We start from the raw sequence: 19100 nt of genomic DNA, 5'->3' as shown, positions 1-19100 counted from the left end.
GCCGGCTGCGTGCCCCCAGGGGGGAGCCCCCGCTCCCCGGGGCCGTGCCCGCACAAAGCCAGGCCCAGAAGGGTTGGGGGAAATGGCTCGGCAATAGCTGCTGGGGAATAATAATTATATTATGGGGCCGGAATAAAGCCCCATTCATTTCTGAGAAGGGGATGGATTTGGGGGAAGTGTAGCGAGTTACAGCGCCCGGAGCAGCCACGCCGACAGCGTTTCCCTCGTAGACAAACCCAAAATATTGTGCTAGAGAGGGGCTCACGGCCTGGGATGTGTGGTGGGCCCAGGTGAGGCTGTCTAAGCCCCAAGAGCCCCGTGTTGGCTCCCAGAGGAACGAGAGGCTCCAATGCTCGTCCATGGACATCCCTATGGGATGGGGACGGGTGGCGGAGAGGCGCTGTGTGCCATGTGCCATGCCACAATGCCCCTCCTGCAGCGGGGCGTGAGGGGTGTATTGGGGTGTAGGGGGATGTATTGGGGTGTAGGGGGGGTGTATGGGGGCGTATTGGGGTGTACGGAGGTATATTGGGGTGTAGGGGGGTGTATGGGGGTATATTGGGGTGTAGGGGGGTGTATGGGGGTATATTGGGGTGTAGGGGGGTGACCACTGCCCACCCAGCTCTGCCTGGCCCCCACGAGCTGCTCCACAACCTGGCATCGCTGATGCATTTTCCCCATCCCACAGATCTGTGAGGCACCAGTCTCCGGTGCGCGTGAGGTAGCAGTGGGCCAGCGGGGCACTGTTAATAATTAATAATTAATTAATATCCGTATCCCCAGGCTTTCTGCCCCCCAGGCTGTGCTGCCGTAGCTCCTCAGGACAGGCCAAGGTGGCTCCCAACAGGACCATGCGTGGGCCTGGCTTCGAAATAAAACACATGAAAATATAAAATATATAAAGTATGATATATACGAAAATAAAAAATGCGGAATATAGATATATAAACCATCAACACATAAAATATATAAATATAAAAATATTACATATATAACATATAATATGTATAAAGCTACAGAATAGACACATATAAAATATAAATAACAATAAAAGCCATACAGACATAAAATATAGAAAAGGATCAAATATAGAAAAGGATCAAATATATGATTCAATGATACCATGATCAAATTTATAAAAAAATATATAACGTATATGTATAAAAATAAAAATACACAATATAAATATAAAATATGTATAGAAAGGGATCAAATATAGAAAAAGATCAAATATATAAATCAATGATTCTATGATCAAATTTATAAAAAGTTAAAATATATATGTATAAAAATACAGAATATAAACATAAAATATGAATAAAAATAAAGGCCATCAAGACATAAAATACATAAAAATATACAATATTGGAAAAGGTAAAATATATGATTCTATAATTAAATATAGAAAAAAAAATGTATACAATGTGTGTCTAAAAATAAAAATACAGAATATGAAATAAAATATGTATAAAAATAAAAATAAAGGCTATAAACCTATCAAATGTTAAATATACAACATATGAGCCATAAAATACATAAACATACGAGCCATGAAAACGCAAAATATAGAAAAATATAAGCACCAAACCCACAAAAAATGGGAAAATATGACAAGCACAAGAATGAAAAATGTGGAAAAAGCTGAAATTTGCACGAAACGCGGGCAGGGGCACGGCCGCCTGAGGCCGCCCCGCGTACAAAGCGCCGTGCCCAGCGCCCCCCCCCCCCCCCCATAGCTCCCGCACCGCGCGCGAGGCCCCGCCCCTTTCCCCGCCCCCTTCTCCCTCCCATTGGCTGCGCGGCGCGAAGCCGGCGTCGACGCGAGGCCGGGCGCGGCGGCGATTGGCCGGGCGGGGCCGCGGCGCTGTCAGCGGGGCCGGGGCGCGGCGGGCGCCGCCTGAGGGGCGCTGGGGCAGCGGCGGCCCCGAGGCGGGCGGGCGGGAGGGAGGCGGGAGCGGGGGAGCCGCCGCCGCCGCCGCCGCCGCCGCCGCCGCCCGGCCCGGCCCCGCGGTGCTGATGGAGGGCGGAGCGGCGGGAGGCCGGAGCGCTGCGTGACACCATGAGGCGCCGGGCTCGCCCCGCGCCCGGGCTCGCCCTGCTCTGCCTCGCCGCCCTGCTGGCCGCCGCCTCCGCCCTGCCCCGCGGCTCCGCTCCCCCCGAGCCCGGCAGCGGTAGCGGGGGGACCCCGGCAGACGGAGCCCTTGGGGCTCGGGGGGCTCGGCCCGGCCCCGGTACCGCCGAGCCGCCCCCGGAGCGGCGGGAGGAGGGAGCGGAGGGAGAGCTGGAGGCCGAGGGGGACGACGAGGAGGCGGCGGAGGACGAGGAGGCCGCGGGGGGGAGGCCCGCAGGTGAGGGGCGGGGGGGTGGGGAGGGGGGACACGGGGCCCTTTGTGTCTGTGCGGGGGTGGGGAGCGGCGGGGGGCTGCCTGGAGGGGGGATGGAGCCGCCTGCCCTCCCCCTGTCACCCCTTTTCTCTCCCCTGTCACCCTCTTCCTTCCCCCTGTCACCCCTTTCCCTCCCCCTTGTCCCTCTCCTGTCCTCCCTTGTCCTCCCCCTGACCCCTCCTGGCCCCCCCCATCCTCTCCTATCCCCCCTTGTCCTTCCCTGTCCCCTCTTGTCCACCCCCTTCCCTCCCCCTGTCACCCCCTTCCCTCCCCTGTCACCCTCTCCCTTCTCACTGTCACCCCCTTCCCTCCTCCCACCCTCTCCTGTTCTCCCCTCGTCTCTTTCCTGTGCCCCCTTGTCCTCCCCCGACCCCTCCTGTCCCCCCCCATCCTCCCCTATCCCCTCTTGTCCTCCCCCCAGTCCTCCCTTGTCCCCCTCCTGTCCCCCCCGTCCTCCCCTGTCCCCTATTCTCCACCCCCTGTCACCCCCTGTCCCCCTCTTCCCTCCCCTGTCCCCTCTTGTCCCCCTCCCCATCCTTCCCTGTCCCCTCCTGTCCCCCTCCATCCTCCCCTGTCACCCCCCACCTCCCATCCCTCCCATCCCTTCCCCACCTCATCCCCTGCTCCCACCACCTCGGCCTCGCCCCTTTATGTTCAGGCACACGCAGATGCTGTTAGCCCTCCTTCTTTCCACCTCCTTCTCCTTTTTTTTCTCTCCATATTTATTTTTCTCCCGGCTCCGGTGGTGCTCGATTCATTAGAGGTGTGCTGGGCGTCCCCTAACGCCACGAGCATCCTGCTGCCCCGTGAGCTGTAGCGGCGTGAGCAAGTGCCGCCGCTCAACCTGCTTTATTTGGCTCGCCTGGAACAGCTGAAGGGCTGCGTCCTCGCGGTTTCAGGCTTTAATTCCATCTCTTTCCATTGCGGTTTGGGTCTTTATGCTTTCCCCCGAAGAGAGAGGCTGGTTTAACAGTGGGAGCTGCTGATAAGGACAGCAGGGGCTGCGCTCCCTTAAATCAAAACTGATTTCAGCCATGGCACCGCAATGGGACCCCTTGGGCAGTCAGCATCCCACGGTGGGTCCCACAAGCGAGCATCGGGCGGGTTTTCACCACCTGCATCCCCTCGGTGGGGCCAAGCATCGCGGTGGCCCCGGGGTGCCCACGGGTGGCCCTGCCTGGTGCCCGGTCCTGTTATTGATAGCCACAGCCCACCAAGCCCCAAGCTGTTCCCTGGCACCTTCACAGTGCCGGGTGCTGTGCAGGTTGTGCTGTGTCCTCCGGGGGCTAATTGCTTGCTCGTTAGCACGGCGGGTTGGGATTAACCCTCACTGGCGTGGCAGGGTGGGTTTTCAGGCATGTGTTCAGGGTTGCTTTTTCAACCCTGGGTAGGGAATTAATGCTGTGTATGGTTTTTTTTTTGTTCCATGAGGGAAGTGGGCCTGTTGGGATGGGTGTTAGAAAGGGCTTAATGCTGGTGGGTACTGGTGATAAGGAATTGGGGTGAGAGCCCTCACGTTCAGGGTCTGGTCGGTGCTACCGAGATTTCAGTTCTGACTTCAGTTCATTTTCCTCGCTGATTTAAGAAGCGCTTCAGCTACTGCCCAGCTGCCTGCTTGTTTTGTTCTCGTTCTCCCCCTCGTCCAGTTGCACAGTGTTTATTTTTCTTTCCAATCCCGCGATCGCGTTAAAATCCCGGATTTTGTTTTGAAGAGAAGTAAATTGCTAATCCTCGTGTTTGTGGAGACAGGCTTAGAAGTATCCCCTGCCTTATCTGCGACGCCGGCGGTGGAGGCTTGCCATTTTCCTCCTCGGCGGAGCAGGAGGGCTGCTGCTCTTCGGATGCGCGGCTCCTGCAGTCGGCACGGCCCCGCTCGGGCTTTCCCTGCCCAAAGAACAAAACTTCTCTGTTCTGCCGTGTCTGCAGGGCGCTGCTGGACGACGGGGGTCTCTCTGGAGGATGTTGCGTCCCGGCTCCTTTTGGTATCCACCCCGTCCCGCTCCAGCCAGCTGCCCAACCTCCCTGCTGTGCCCGTGAGCCCTCAGCTCTGCACCTTGAGCCCTGCAGCAGGAAGGGCCAAAGGGCATTTCGTGCTGCAGCTGTAGGGCGGGCAGTGCCTGGTTTCAGGGCGGTGAGTGGCACGCAGGTGTCCTGTGCCGAGGCAAGGCACATGGTGGGACACGGGCATCACAGTGGCTGAAGGCAGATTTGGGAAAATCTCGCCTGTGCTGCCCCCTCTGCAGCTCTGTGCATGCCCTTGTCCTCGCCTGTCTCTGTTCAGCCTCTGGCACAGGTCACTTTGCCCCAGGATTCCCTTTCCCTGTGCCCGCAGTGCTTTATCTCCCATCCAGGGCAGGGCAGGGTGTGCAGAGAGAGTGCTGAAGAAGTTCCCTGTCAGGGGAGGCGGCTTCAGCTTCCCTCGTGCGAGGTTGTACCTCGGTGTGGTCACCGAGCTGGGCTTCCAGATGTCAGCGGGTTTGGATTTTTGTTAAAGAAATGGAAATGAAGTTAGAGGCGTGGCAGCTCACGGTAAGGAAGGTGTTCGTATACATGGGATTGGTACAGGAGCAGCCAGGTCAGAGCCTTTCTTTGAGGAATAAATCCTGGGGTTTTACCTTGAGCTTAAAATGCAGGGATGTTGCCTACCACTCCCTCATCGCTCCCTTTCCTTCCTCCCTGCCTCTGTGCTCCCGTGTCTGAATCATTCCTGAATCAGATGCAGCCAACTGTCCCGACTCAGGATTTTGAGACGTTTGGCCTTACCCATGCTCATAAAGATGGGGATATTTTGGGGAAGACCCATGGCGCACCCAAGGTCTCACTTGATAGCTTCCTTCTGCAGAGCTGGGACTTGGCTTTTATCTTCTGGCTGATCTCTGGGGCTGGGCAGCATCGTGTCGCTGCCAGGGGGAAAACTGAGATGGGAAGAGCTGGCGAGCAGCAGGGCTGTGCTGAAGTTCCTCACCAGCTGCTGTCAGTGACACCCAGACACCCCCACAGGGAGGCCCCCGCCAGCCTCTGCCACGGAGGAGCCAAAACCCCAAAGGAGAGTGGCTGCGGGCGAGACTGGCGGCAGAGCCGAGGTTTGAGCCTCGACTTGTGGGCGGCCACGGGGCTGCTGTGGTTTGTGCTGGAGGTACGAGGGTCGTGCGTGTCCAAACAACCGGGAAATTTGTGGCAGAGTGTGGGACCGTGGCTGGTTTCACCCCGAGCATCCCACTGGGGTGCAGCTGGACCCGAGGGTGAAGGATGAAGGTGCAAGAGCACGGGGCTGGCTCATCCCCAGGATGTGACCTCGGGGGACGGATAGCTGTGTCTTGGGGGGACCCCAGTCCTTGTGGGGCTCTGCCATGGGCTGCTGGGTGGTTGTGGTGCAGTGGGGTCTGTGTGGACGCGGTGCTGCAGGAGGTGATGCTCAGCATCCTAACGTCGTGCCCCAGCGAGCGCATGAGGCCGAGGACGGGCAGGCTTTGGGAGCAGGGAACAAGTCAGCCCCGAGGATTGGAGGCACGCATCTGCTGAGGTCGGGAGAAAGATTTCGGAGCTTTTTGGTCTATAAATACCCAGGGATAAGTCATGGTGCCACTTGCAGTATTTGCAGCGTTGATGCCACTGCCTGCAGGACGTGCTTCTGCAGCCTCAGACTGCTCCTGGTGCTGCGGAGGTCCAGGCAGCGCCGTGCCTCTGCCAGCCTCCGAAGGACACCGCGCCTGTGCCGGCTGCGAGGCAGGGATTTCTCTCGCAGCCATCTGGCTGGGAGCTCTCTTTCTGCCTTCCCTCTGGCAAATACTTAAAATAAAACCAGAAAACGTGGAGGTGCTGAAGGGCTGCGCAGCACCAGAGCCTTCGCTCGGCTTTTCAGTGAGGTTGCGGCGAGGGCTTGGGTTCGATTCAGGGGTCCTGGGAAGCCCCCGCTGCACGGCTGCGGGGCTGCCTTGTGCGAGGCATCGCTGGGTGCGAACGGGGGCCGAGGGGGGGCTGAGTCTGGCGCTTCATAATTAGCAGGGGATGTTAATGTGGTTTGCGACCCAAAGGCGGGATTGCAGGCTCACCATCTGCCCGGCCTTGGGGGGGCCGCGTGGCTCTGCGCCACCCCCAGGAGAACACAGCCTCCTCCAGGCTCCTTCAGCTGGCTGGGAACCAGGGTTTGAGCTTTGCAGGAAATTAGTGTTATTATTTTTTAATTTATTATTATTTTTAATTTGACTTTTAGGTCGAGCCAGGCTGAAATAATGTGGTTACATGGCTGTTCCTCCATTGCTTTGAGTCAAATTGAGGGTCCTGAGCCTTGAGACCCCCCTGAGGTGCTGCCCTTGGACTTGGTGCTAATCCCCGGGGTCAAAAGTGGGGGCTCCTGGGTCCCTGCTGCGGGGAAACACACCCCAAATCTCAGCAGGGCCTGTCCGGGAGGGTCTTTTGTTTGGTTAAACGTGTCAGCCTGGAAGCGTTTTCAACAAGATGCTCTGGGCTCGGAATAATTGAATCCCTCCTTTGTTCAGACAGAACATTTCTAAAATTGTTTCCTTGTTCAATAGGAAACCTTCCATCAGCGCCTGTCCCCTGCCACCCCTCCCTGGGGGGATGTCACCCGTGCTGGGGACGCCGCCTCCTGCTGTCCCCATCCATCTCCTTGCTGGCTGGCAGCTGGGGATGCTGGGGATGATGTCCAGCTCCTGCACCCCATGGTGAGAGCGGAGCCCCCCGGCAGGGGTGTCCCTGTCACCGCTGGGGTCCTGGGGGAAGCTTGGTGTGTGCATTGTGACAAGCCGCAGGCAGGGCTGGGTTCCTGCTCCGGCTGATGCTCTCCTGGATCTTCCCATGCTGAAGGAACTCGTGCTAGGTCTCAGTTCTGCCTTCTGCTGCTGCAGGGAGGGCTCCGGGAGCACCTGCTGCCTGAGCCGCAATTTGCCTTGTAAATGGAACCGGTTCGGGGTCTGGGCGTGAAAAGTGGGTGCTTGCCTCGCCTGGAAGAAGAAAAAAGCAAAACCCCCTGAGGTTTTCCTATTGATGCGGGCCAGCCGTGAAACCAGGGAGAAGCCCAGGCCGTTCCTTGCATCCTTTTTAATTCACTCGCCCCACGTCCTTATAAATAAGCCAGCAGAAACATGACGAGGCAAGCAGCTCTGCTATTTATAGCCCGCGCTGCTCCGCATGCCTGCCTTAAAAACCAGCCAGCTAAATGGCTCTGCAGTCTTTCAGCAAAAGCCTTAATGACACAGGCATTTCACGGAGGGGTCTGGGGGTGTTTGAGGCTGTTGGTGGTGGAGCCTTCCCCGGGCAGCCGGGGTCCCCCTGTCCGTGCTCCCACTGCCACTATCCAGCCCCAAACTGGGACCAGTATCACAGGATGCTCCCAGCTGGCCCCATCCTGCTGCTTGGGGCAGTCATCGCTGGACCAGATACACCTCCATATGCCCCAAGTTACATTTATTTTCCTTTTTTTCCCCGTTTTTATTTTGGAAGCTACGTTAACCCTTCATTTCCATCCGTTGGCATCGCCCCGTGTAATTACGAGGCTGCCGGTAGCCTTCTCCTGTTGAACTGGTCGTGCTGCTTCCCAGCTGCTTTATTCCTGGCGAATTATGCCGTTTTCGGGCAGCTTCCCTCGATTTTGACTGACTGGCTGCCTAAATTAACTGATAGCGCTGCTTGGGCTGCTTTGATCCCGCATTATTTATGGAAATGGTGCTGTGTGGCTCCGCGTGGCTGATTAATGCTGCATGTATTTTTAATGTGCGACTTCTGCTGTTTGATCTGCGCTAAATGATTATTCTCCGATGCGTTCCTGGGTTCGTTTCTGTTGCTCGTGGAAATGCTCTCGAAACGGACTGTTTGTTTTGGTGCTTTTTTTTTCCCCACCCCCCCTCCCAGCGGTCCCATCTTGTGCTGGTTTTTAAGCTCTCGCAGCTCCTTTCCCCGAGCACCGCTCTGCCGCCCGCACGTGGCACACTTAGGCTTTATTGCTATTAATTTGAGCATTTCATTGCTCGGAATTGCCTGCTCTGATGTTTCGGGGACACCGAGGTGCTGCTGCAGCCCTCCTGGTGCTCAGCACCAGCACCCATCCTGCGACACCTGATTGAGGCAGAAACCGGCCGGAATGGGGCAGGCACAATGAATATTTTTGGTAGCCTGTCACAGGATGTCTGGGACCGGTCGCTATTAACGAAATAGCTTTTAATTGCCGGGGTGGCATCTGCTGGACCCACAGCTTCCCTCCCTGTGGGGCCAGATGTGGTCATGGCCAGGTTCATCCTGGGGAATGCCACCGTGGTGCCGCTGGGGCTGAGCTCGCCCTTCCCATAGGACCCGGGGTGGGAACCAGGAGGTGGCTCCAGGAGCGGCAGCTGGGAGCCGAGGATCGTCGTTTCCCTTCCCCGAGGGCAAAGTAGAGGGCGGATGGATGCTTTTTATTTATTCACTCTTTTCCTGCCCTGTCTCCCACCTGCTCGATCCGTGGCGAGGGTTTGTCACTGCAGCTTTTCTCGGGGCACGCCGCGTGCCAGGAGTAGCAGGGCTGTGAGGATGCTCTTCTGCTTTGCATCTTCACTGCGCTTTTCAGGAACGTGCGCTGAAAACCTTTAAAGTGAGGCTTTTTTCCCTCCTGTGAACAGGGCTTTTTGTCGAGATCAGCAAAATATCTATCTTTAGGTAAAAGATTATTTTTCCGTTTGTGGATTTTTCCACTGAAACCAGTTTAATCTCAACACTTTGTTCCCACCAAGCTTTTCAATGCTTCTTGCTCCATGAATCCTTCAGCGATTTGCTTTCCTCCCTCCCTCTTTCCAAGCAGATATACACAGATATATATTTTTGAAGGCTGAACTTCCTGTGGGATAGAAAATCCCTTTTTCTGCCAGCCGTAACTCTTGCCTTTTGTCACTGGGAACAAAGAAAACATTATACACTTCTTTAAAAAACCATCCTTGATGTTCCTCCCTTGCCTCAAAGCAGGGAGGTACCAAGCTGAAGGCAGAGCCGTCTGTTTGGGGATCAGGAGGGAAGCATTGCAGCGAGCAGGATTTTGGGGTAAGATTCCTACAAACCGAGCTCCTGGCTCACAGGACATCTGTGCCATGGGCTGGAGCGTGCTGGCTCCTTTGTGGGCTGGTTGTTGGCTTGTTTGGTGTGAACACATCAGATGTCTTCGGGCTGTGGCTGCCCTGGCTTGGAACAGCCACCCCGTCCTGCTCTGCCTTCCTCCTGGGGCCAGATCTTCCCCAGTCCTCAGTGCCTGGGGGGAGGCTTTAGGGGATCTGCCTCGCTTTTGAGCGCTGCCCCATCCCCGTTTTGGGGCAGGACTGGGGGTCCCACGGCACCCTGCGTGCTGTCCCCTGCGCCATGTGCCAGGGAGCAGCTGGAGCCAGGCTGTGCCAACGACTCCAGCTGGTGATAAAGTGCCATGACGTGGACAGCTCAGTACCTGTTATCGGTGAAAAGCAAACAGAGGCTCCACCTGCCTCCTGCCTTTCTCCCTTCAAGGGCAGGCTGCACGCCCGGCGTGGAGCTCCCTGGAAAATGTTTTATTATTAACGCGCTCGCTTTGGCTCGGCTGCAGTGTTGAGAAATCCACGCTTGACTCCAGATAATGAACGACAAACATTTGTCTGGACTTAACTATTTTGCTTGGAGCATTTTTTTTTTTTTTTTCCTCCTGGAAGTTTGCTGTGAGCTGTCAGCAGTGTGCCTGCTGACGTGAGTTATCGCTGACGCCCTGCCGTTGGGTCTTCCCTTCCCTTCCGTGTCGCGCTTGTTTTGTTGCAGGGGAAGCTTTTTGAGCAAGCCCAATCCATTTGAAATGGAAAAGAGACAAGTGATGGAGTTGTCTGTTAAGGGGGCATTCAGATGCTGGCTGCCCTGCCGAGCAAGGTGGGATTTGGGTGGGATGGAGCAGGGGGGACCTGCCCCCAGCACCCAGCTCAGGTGTCGGGGTGCCCGCAGCAGCAGCTGTCACCCTTTGTGAGCTACAAACCCCTTGAAAAGCTTCTGGAAGAGGTGTGGGTGCTGAGGTTGAGCTTGCAGAGGGGGGAATCAATCCTTTTCTTTCTCTTCTCCACTTTCTGTCCCTTTATGTGGTCCCTCAGCCTCGAAGCAGTGCCCCAAGCTTGGTGAGGTGCGGGGTGTGTGAGCTGGGTGGCTCTTGCCGCAGAGCCGATCCCTCGCAGCGCCAGGTAACACATTTAGGAGTGCATACGGCATTGGCCACACCAAACCAGAGTCTGTCCGTGTTTTGTTCAAACCAGGGGCATTACAGAGCCCCTGCAAATTGGAGGATGGTTGGAAAAGAAGTGTAAATGCCCCTCTTACTGCTGACCCCTGGCTGCAAACCCCGGGGTTGGAGCGTGTTGGACTGGGGCTTGACTCTTCCAGTCCAGAACCACATCCGCTGCCTTCTGCTGCTATTCCCGGGCTGATGCCATGCAGGGCTCAACTCTGACCCCACGGGGCAGTGGGTTGGGTTTGGGGTCTTTGCTCAGACATGGCCTTTGCCTGGTGATAAAGCTACAGGATGGCGAGGTGGGGACGAGGATGGGGAGTGAGCACGGCGAGGGCTCCTCGCACTGGGAGCCGTGGTGCTGCCATGGGCGTCCTGCTTATTTTAACTCTTTTTTTTACCTATTTAAAGAGGATTTGGGTCTGCTGTTGAACAACGCTCCTGCACGTTGTACTCTTGGAATGGTTGCTTTGGGTGTTCAGGCGGGTACTTTGCAGCTCCCCACATGGCACGGGCCCTGTTGTGAAGGTTTCGTGGACTTGGCTTGGTCACGCTGTTTGGAAGCGCTTTCGTTCTGAGGTTAAATAAATGCAGGCAGGAGCCAGGGCTGGACGTACTGTCAGTGTTGCTAGCAGAACGATGACTGAAGAGAGAAATTAAAAGGCGATCTGCAGCCCTGACGGAAGTCATTAATCTGCTGCAGGGCCCGGGGATTTACAGCGAAGGCGAGCGGGAGGCAGGGGCACATCTCACCCAGCTCGGAGCACTGGAGGCACCCTCGGAGCCCCTGCGGATGGGCTCTGTCCTGGGCACACGGTGGGATTGTATTCTGGCCTCGTGCCATCGCTGCAGCTGGAGGAGAAAAGCTTGGAGGAGAGCTCGGATGCACCCAGGCATCCCCTCCTCCTTGGGGACCCTGGGGCAGAGGTCCTAGAAGACGATGGGGGCTGTCCTGCTGCAGATCCCCACCTCTCCCTCTACGCGTTGTTTCCATGGCATGCCCTGGCCCATCTCCGTTCCCTCCTTGAAAGCTTGACGTCTCCTCCTCGGGTTTGCCAGCAGGTTTTGTCTCGTTGCCATATCCTCAATCCAGTTCTGCTGGTGCAGGATGAAAGCGGAGGCCGAAGGAGCTCCGAAACGGGGCGCGAGCGTCGCCGGATGAGAGCCGGGAGCAAGCACGATGCCAGATCCCACGCCAAGCGCAGCGGGGCCGGCACGAGGCTGAGTTACAAAACGCAGGACTGAAAGCTGCCCGGCAGGAGGGCTTCTCTCAGCCCTGCTCGGAGGGCGTTCTCCCTGCGCTGCCCCAGCAGCTCGCAGCACTTCGTGGCTTGCAGCTGGCAGGAGGCACCGTGACTCCAAACTCGCCCGTGGCGTTGTGTCGTCACGGCCTTGAAACTGAACCCAAACGGCAAAGCCTGCCTGAAACCTGTCGTGGTTACTCATGCCTCTTGCTGTCCCTTTCCCCCCGTGGAGTTTCTGCTGTGGAAATTCCACTGATTGGGCAAAGAGACCAAACACCTCCGTTAGCCTTGGAGCCGAGCTCTCAAGAGCCAGGGCGTGGGGGTTTGGGGCTGTCAGAAGGTTTTCTTTCGTCCTCCTTGGCATGGGCTTTGGAGTGAGGGAGAGGAAGGCAGAGACTTTGCTGTTTTGCTGTGATGAGTAGAAGCCTGTGTTTATTTACTTGGAGTAGGAAAAAAAATAATAGAAAAGTGTATGGCAAATGAACCCTCTGCTCTCATAGCTCCACCTGATCTCCAAGCTGAAATGCAACGAGCTGAGAGGAACGGGGGGGACTTCCCTCAGGCTCCGTAAAGAGCCTCTTTATTAACGCTTTCAGAAAGTGTTTATTAACACTGTGGCTAAAAGAAGCCTTTGTTCGAGGATCTGTCCCTTTGCTGCTGCAGTGGAGGAGCTGAAGCTTGAAAGGAACTGCCCTGGGCACCTGCTGGAGATGCTGATGGAAGTTTGCATTCCAGATTTTCTCCACAGGCTTAAGCATAAAATAGCCTGTGGCCCTGCAAAGCCAGTCTGTCCTCTGCCTCCTTTTGGAAAGAAAAAAAAAGGCGTTTTCACACTGATCCATCGCACGCCTGCGCGGTTACTTCCAGCATCTCTGTTGAGTGCGAGCAGCTTCCAGGGACTCAGAAATCCTCAGGACTTGGGAAAGGAGGAGCTGCTGCACCTGCAGGCGCTGTCGGCAGCCGATGTCCGGAGGGGAAAGGCTCTCGAGGGCTGCACACCTGGCAGCAGAGCAGGTTGGTTTTAATCCCATCAGCCCTGCTCTCGGTGCTTATGTTCCCCCGGTTGGATTTGCCCCATTCCTCCCTCACCGCTGGCAGCTCTGGGAAGGTTGGGGCATTCGCTGCAGGAATTCATCCAAAATATCTCTGGCTTTTGAAAACTGGGGAAGGAGCCGAGCGAGGGGCAAGAGCAGAGCCTTCCACACAGGGTCCTGTGCACAAACGCTGACCTGCAGGGGCTGTCAGTGCTGCAGGTGGGTGTATGTACGGGATGGAGCTGGCAGTGAGGGGGTAAGGCAGGTGCTGGGAGCAGTGCCAGCCCTCGCACAGCCTGGAGCTGCCCCGGAGGAGCCTGGCCGGGGCGATAGATGGGGTGATGGATGGGATTTCCACCCACCTGGCTCGTGTGGGCTGGGCTCCTCCCTGCCTCTTCTGCTTTGGGAAAGCTGCTCACCAGCTTCGTTCTCCAGCTGGTGCCATCCCTACCCCATTGCGCCTTCCCTAGGGACACCCACATGTGCCCCAGTCCCCCAAGGCAGGGAAGGAAGCAGGGTTCTCCTTCCTCGGCTCCCAGCCTGTGGTTTCCTGATGTTTACGCTCACAACAAGGCCCCTAGCCCAGTGTGAGTGCTTGGAAGGGTGGCTCCTGCCTCTCCTTCCCCGGTAGCGGCAGTAAAGCTCTGGTATAAATTAACGCATTCGTTCATTAGCTTCAATTCCCCACAGCGCTGAGCAAAGTTTGTGATTTTAATTACTTTTTGCAGGGATCTGAGCACACAGAGACTTCAACAGATGATTAGAGTTCCTATTATTCATGCAGCTTTTCTTAATCCCTCTCTCTGCTAGGACATGGTGGGTAGGTACTAAAATTGAAGCGTGCTAACAAATTCCCAGCCCTGTCCCATGCGAGCTGGCTGATCTCCTGCCCGATGGATTTTGCTGACACGATGACCAAGGCTTCCCGAGAGGTGCTGCAGAAGGAGGAGACACGTATGGCTGTGTCGGGGGGAGCTTCCAGGGGTGCCACACACGACTCTGGCAAGTGTTTGCCCAAATTATATTTCGTCTTCATTGCCTCCAACCTCCCAGTTTGGCTGTGTCACACACTGGGTGGTAAAAATAAAACCCAACAACGCTGGGGTTTTTAAACAGAAAGACGGAATATTGATGTGGTTGCAGGCGTTTGTGCAAATATTAGTGGGAGAATACGGCCAGCTAAAGGAAAACGCCAGCAGAAGTATTTCTAAATGAATTAAAAGGAGCTGATCTCTCTTTAAAGTTGTTGAGGTTTTAATCCTGGAGCATTTATTTGCTCTGTTTGAAGTTGCTGTAGCTGCCATAAACATTTTAGGGCCGCGTTCCTCCTTGCAGGCAGCCTGCTTGCGTGTACCACACGAGGACGCAGAGGGTCTGGCCGTGGGTGGCAGCTCCCTGGGGCACACGGGCAGCCTGGCACAGCCCTGGAGCTGCTCTGGGAGCCTTCCCCTACAGCCTGGCCCTGGCTGATGCCGGCATCTCCCTGCTGTCTGCCAGGACAGGAGCAGCACTGTGATTGTGGCCGTCTCTGCGTTCGCTGTTGGTTTCTTCTGCCTGTGTCTGCAGGGTTTGGTCCTTCCGTCTCACACCAGTTCCACCCCTGTGTGTCTGGCGTCTTTGGTGCCCGTTTACTCAGGAGGAGCTGGTGCAATGCTTGCCACGCAGGTTGCTGGCTTGTTCCGCACCAAAAAGGCCAGGAAAACAACAAATTCCTGGGAGCTCGTGCTGCACGGAGGAGCTCTCACCGCCTGCTAGGAAACCAAAAGCCTGTCTGCCTGATTGCCCGTGCAGGAAGGGAATAAAAATAACGAACCCTACGAGACTTTGCCTTGGGTAAGGCCTGAGGCTCACGGCTGTGGTTGGCTGAAGGAAAGGAGCTCGTGGCTGGTGGGACAGGGTGGCCGCGAGCCAGTGGGCAGCAGAACGGGGCCATGCTGAATGCTCCTGAAATGCAGGGCGAGCGCAGAGGAGCGCTGCTGGAGAGCGCTGCTGGGCACCCAGCGCACTGGCACCTTGACTTTGTGTTTCCTTCCAAGCGATAAGAGCTGGCTTTAATCTGATTTAATTTTCCTCGACAAATATGTTTAATCTTTTAACGACATTACAAGCGGTGTAGCAGCATTGAGAAATCCTTGTCTTTTCTCCCCTGTTGACCCGCGCAATCCTTTTATGGAACAGCACGAGTGATTCCTGTAAAGCTCTTAACAGCATTACCAGCGGCGTGCCTGGCGGCGGGGCAGGGCTGGAGGGGGCCGTGAATGCTCCGAGCCCGATGTGCTCCATAATAAAATGCACACGGAGTAACAGGGGAGTTTTATAGGGACACATATAAAGTTTTCAGGGGGTACTCAGGGATCCTCCCCCTACCATTCTGGCACTGCGCCGCAGCCCCAAGTGGGGCTAACTGGCAGCTCGCAGCGCTTTAATGCGTGCATTTGGCAGTCGTTTGGTAGCGAGCTGCTGTGTGGAGCGGTGTGAAAGCCAAACGCAGAGCTTGGCCCGAGCTCGAGCTGCTTGAGGTGCCCGGAGAAGGGACAGGAAGGGGTGCAGCGAGGCTGCACAAGGACCAGGTTAGGTAGGGCTTCTCCCTTAGCAGACCGCAGCTCTAGGTGGAGCTCCCATTTGCTCCCGTTACCCCACATCTCACGCTGGAGCACTCAGGGGCTGTTACAAGGACAAATTCCCCGTGGAAGAGGCCGTGCTGCTGGATTAGGATGCACTGGGGGAGCACCACAGCCACATCCATCCAGCAGGGACAGGGAGGATCCCAAACACCATCTGGGTCACACCAAAGGGAACGGGGCAGGGCACGATCCTGCCCCATACATCTCCGCCTGGCTGCCCTGCACGTATCCCGTCCTCTTTTGGAGCCGCGTGTATTTTTGGCTCCCAGAACGTCCCCTGACAATGCGTTCCACGGCTTAATTGCAAAGGGAGAGGAAATGGCTTTGGACAGCTTGTTTTAAACCTGCTGCCTGATCCTTTTATTCCTGTGCTGTCAGAAACTGTGCCTGGAGAGGGATTGAGAAAGGGAAATAAGGGAGAGGGGGAGAGAAGGCAGGGCTTGAACTTGGAATGAAGTGCGGGGGACAGAAACCTGTGCTGAATTAATGCTAAAACTGAGCCTTCCCAGGGACGGGACGGGATGGGACAGGATGCTGCCACATGTGGCAAGTCAGTGATCAAGTAGCAGGAGGTGGGCTCGGTGCTGCTGTAACACCTGGGGGGTCGGAGTGGTGCAGCACGAGGATCCAGCGGTGTATGCCCAGCCTACACCCCTCCGGGCATGAAATCAGGGTGTTTTCAGAGCTGGGCAATAGTTAGCATCCCCAGGACTTCATGGTCTGTGCTTCTCTACCAAGAATTGGATTTTGTGCGTCTGCTCCCAGTGAGTAGGTGGCTGTGTTCAGGATTTCAGTTGTTTGAGGATGTCCCCAGCAAATCAGGTTTTATGCAGACATCTTCATGTGTTTCCCGGCGATTCTTCTTTTGTCGTTTGTAAATATTTCAGCTGCTTTTAAATTATTTACTCATGAAGTGGCTTGGCTGGAAGAAGGAATCACACTTAAAACACATCCGAAGGCTCAAAGCACTGCAAGTCCGAAGGAACACGAAAAAAGGATTCGGGAAAGGATGTTTGTGCTGCAATGAGCCCTTCAGGACAGCAAGCTGGGGGCAGGATGGTTAACGCATTAAAAATCCTTGCTAAAAGCAGCCCCGGGGCTGGGGTGCAGGGGACGGCTCCAGCGCTGTATTCCTCGCTTGGCACCGCGCTTTGGGGGTGCCCAGGGCATCGCTGGGCTTTGGGGTTTGGAGGATGCCACCCACACGTCAGCCCATGTGCAGCTCCAGCGGGTTCTCCATTGTGTTGGTGCTGCTGAGCGGAACTTGGGGTAATCCTACAGCGATGGCATGCATCCAACGCCATAAAAACAATGACACAGAAATACCTCTTCGCCAGTTTATTAGGAACCTGTGACTTCGGCGTAATAATTATTCGATTCAGGGCTGCAGCTAACGGTAATTGCACGTTAAATCTGGGTCTTACATGCAGCCGTGCCGTGAGCAGTGTGCCCATCGCTGCAGCATGCTGGAAACTTGCTCCGTTCGTGCTGGAGACCTGCTCTGTTACTCCCCTGCCTCTGGATCCGGCACCGAACGGCGGAGGTTAAGATGCAGCTCACGCAAGGAGCGGTGTTTCCTTTTTCTGCTGCAGGAGTAGCGTGTGGGAAGGATGCACACTTTTATAGTGCCTCTATTCAGGGAGCTCGGAATGTCACTGGGCTGTTAATTAATTAGAGCCTGCCAACACCTTCACGAGCGAAGGTGGTGGTTTTTAGCACTGAGAGCTGAGAGCCTGGAGCTGCTGCATGGGGAGGGAAGGAAGGGAAACCTCCTCGGTGCTTTGCAAACGGAGCTCGGAGCCCTGGAGGTGTGAACACCCCGCGGGTGGGGAAACCAAGGTAGAGTGAGGGCAAACGGCTGCGGCAAGTCAGGGGGAACTCGGTGCAGGAGCTCAGACCAGAGCCACAGCCCTGAGAGGGCTGTGCCTGTGCCTGCTGCTGGTGGTGATGCCCTGTCAAACCCAGGGCCTCCTAGCAAGGCCGAGCATCCCGGCTCAGGGCTGCATGCACCCTTGTTCATCCCTTTTCATTCTGCAGAAGCTCTCGGTAAGGTGTTTTTGAAGGTTACCTTCAAAAGCAAAGCGCACGCTTGGCAAAACAGAATAAAGGCTCCAAGTACCTGGCGCTGGCCAGGAGCCAGGGCAGCGCTCCCTAATCTTTTCCTCCAGTCCTCGTCGTCTTTGATGTCTTCCCAGATCTGGAAGGCAGAGGCTCCGTTACCGCTTTCCCTTTCTGGCTGGGGATCGCGCCCGCCTCCTCCAAGCCGGCTGCCGTCGGGACAACAAAGTGTCTTTTGAATTAAGCCTGGGGTTTTCATAGTCTGGTACATCATCATGTCAAACCCGACGCTGCGCTCGCCGCCGGGTTTTAATGCTGCTGTCTGCTTCTCCTCTGCTTCCCCACCAAAGGGCATTTAGGGCGCATCGGGGTTGTGTCAGACGGTCACAGCAGAGCGGGTCTTTGTTCTGGGGGGGGGGGGGGGGAACAACACGTGATGTTTCTCCCCCGAGATGGGCACCATCCCTTCCCAAAAATCCCCTGGGAGGGTTGGGGGATGCAGGGCAGCCTTCATTTGGGGAGATCTCTTTGGTACCAACCCCACAGTGCTGTACCAGGTGCCTGGGTCTGATTATTTTGTAGGTTTCCACGTTTCAGCAGCTGCCAGCAGCAGGAGGAACTCCACCACCAGTGTCCCCCCAGCCTGCCGACAGAAAGCTCTTTTTGCCTGCATTATTTTGGATTACTGCAGCATTTCGTGCTCTCCCAGGGAATGTGGAACCAGTGCTCTGTGGTGCCATTGAGGCTGGCTGCTGGAAATTAGTCGCCCCCAGGTTTTGACCTGAATTTGTGCAATATTGACCTGCAAAAGAGGAAGAGGGGGGAAAAAAAAGGCACCGTGAAGTTAGCTGGTGTGTTTTTGGAAAGTGGATAGCTCCCCAGGCGTGAGGGACTCAGTGTGCAAACAGCCTTGCCAGAGGAAAGAAAACTCATTTTTGTAGCCGGTGCCATTGCCAAGATCAACCCAGAGTCAGCTGCGCTGTGCAGCCAGGCTGTTCGGGATCACAGCTCCCGGGCCTGTCCCATCCATCTCTGTCTTCACCTCCCGTTGGGCTCCCGTAAGTACCAGGGATGTTCCCAAGGAGCTGCTCCACAGCGTGGCGATGGCCGGACCCTCTTTGATGGACACAGTCCTTCGATAAAGGGCTAACGGAAAGCGAGGCTTTTGCCAATATACGCAGCTCCTCTTCCAACTTCTGTTTTTTCCTTCTTTGCCATGGCTGCTTTCCTCTGAAGGTAACGTGCAGCCAAAATGTTCCCCCTCCTGCCCGTGTGCTGTGTTCCTTTGTCCCCTCGTGCAGCATGGCCACAACACCAAGCTCAGAAACCTGCTGCGGCACAGCCCTATCTCAGCTGCAGCACAAAACAAGCTTTGAAAATTTGTTTTGATGTGTCTGACAAGCTGCAGAGCAGGTGCCACGTTGGCTCAAGGCAGGTTTTTGTGGCTCGCTCTGGCTGGGAGAAGCCAAAGTGCCCAAATCGCTGAGGTTCCACTCGAATAATTGAGTCGGGAATTGGGCTCATTATCTGAAGTGGGTGCT

At 55.9% G+C, this 19100-nt stretch overlaps 1 protein-coding gene across 1 annotated transcript in view; it reads left to right on the top strand.

The window, feature by feature from the left end:
• Nucleotides 1-1973: 1973 nt before the first annotated feature.
• Nucleotides 1974-19100, top strand: part of MEGF9 (multiple EGF like domains 9) — a 42098-nt gene continuing 24971 nt past the window's right edge. The window contains exon 1 of the mRNA XM_082775517.1: nt 1974-2348. Coding sequence (XP_082631643.1) covers nt 2060-2348 — 289 coding nt within the window. The 5' untranslated portion in view covers nt 1974-2059. The remainder of the gene's footprint in view (nt 2349-19100) is intronic.

The sequence above is a fragment of the Aythya marila genome (assembly GCF_965140915.1).
Source record: "Aythya marila genome assembly, chromosome: 19".
NCBI lineage: Eukaryota > Metazoa > Chordata > Aves > Anseriformes > Anatidae > Aythya > Aythya marila.
The sequence above is the reverse complement of the archived record's forward strand: the minus strand, read 5'-3'. Positions and strand labels throughout refer to the sequence as shown.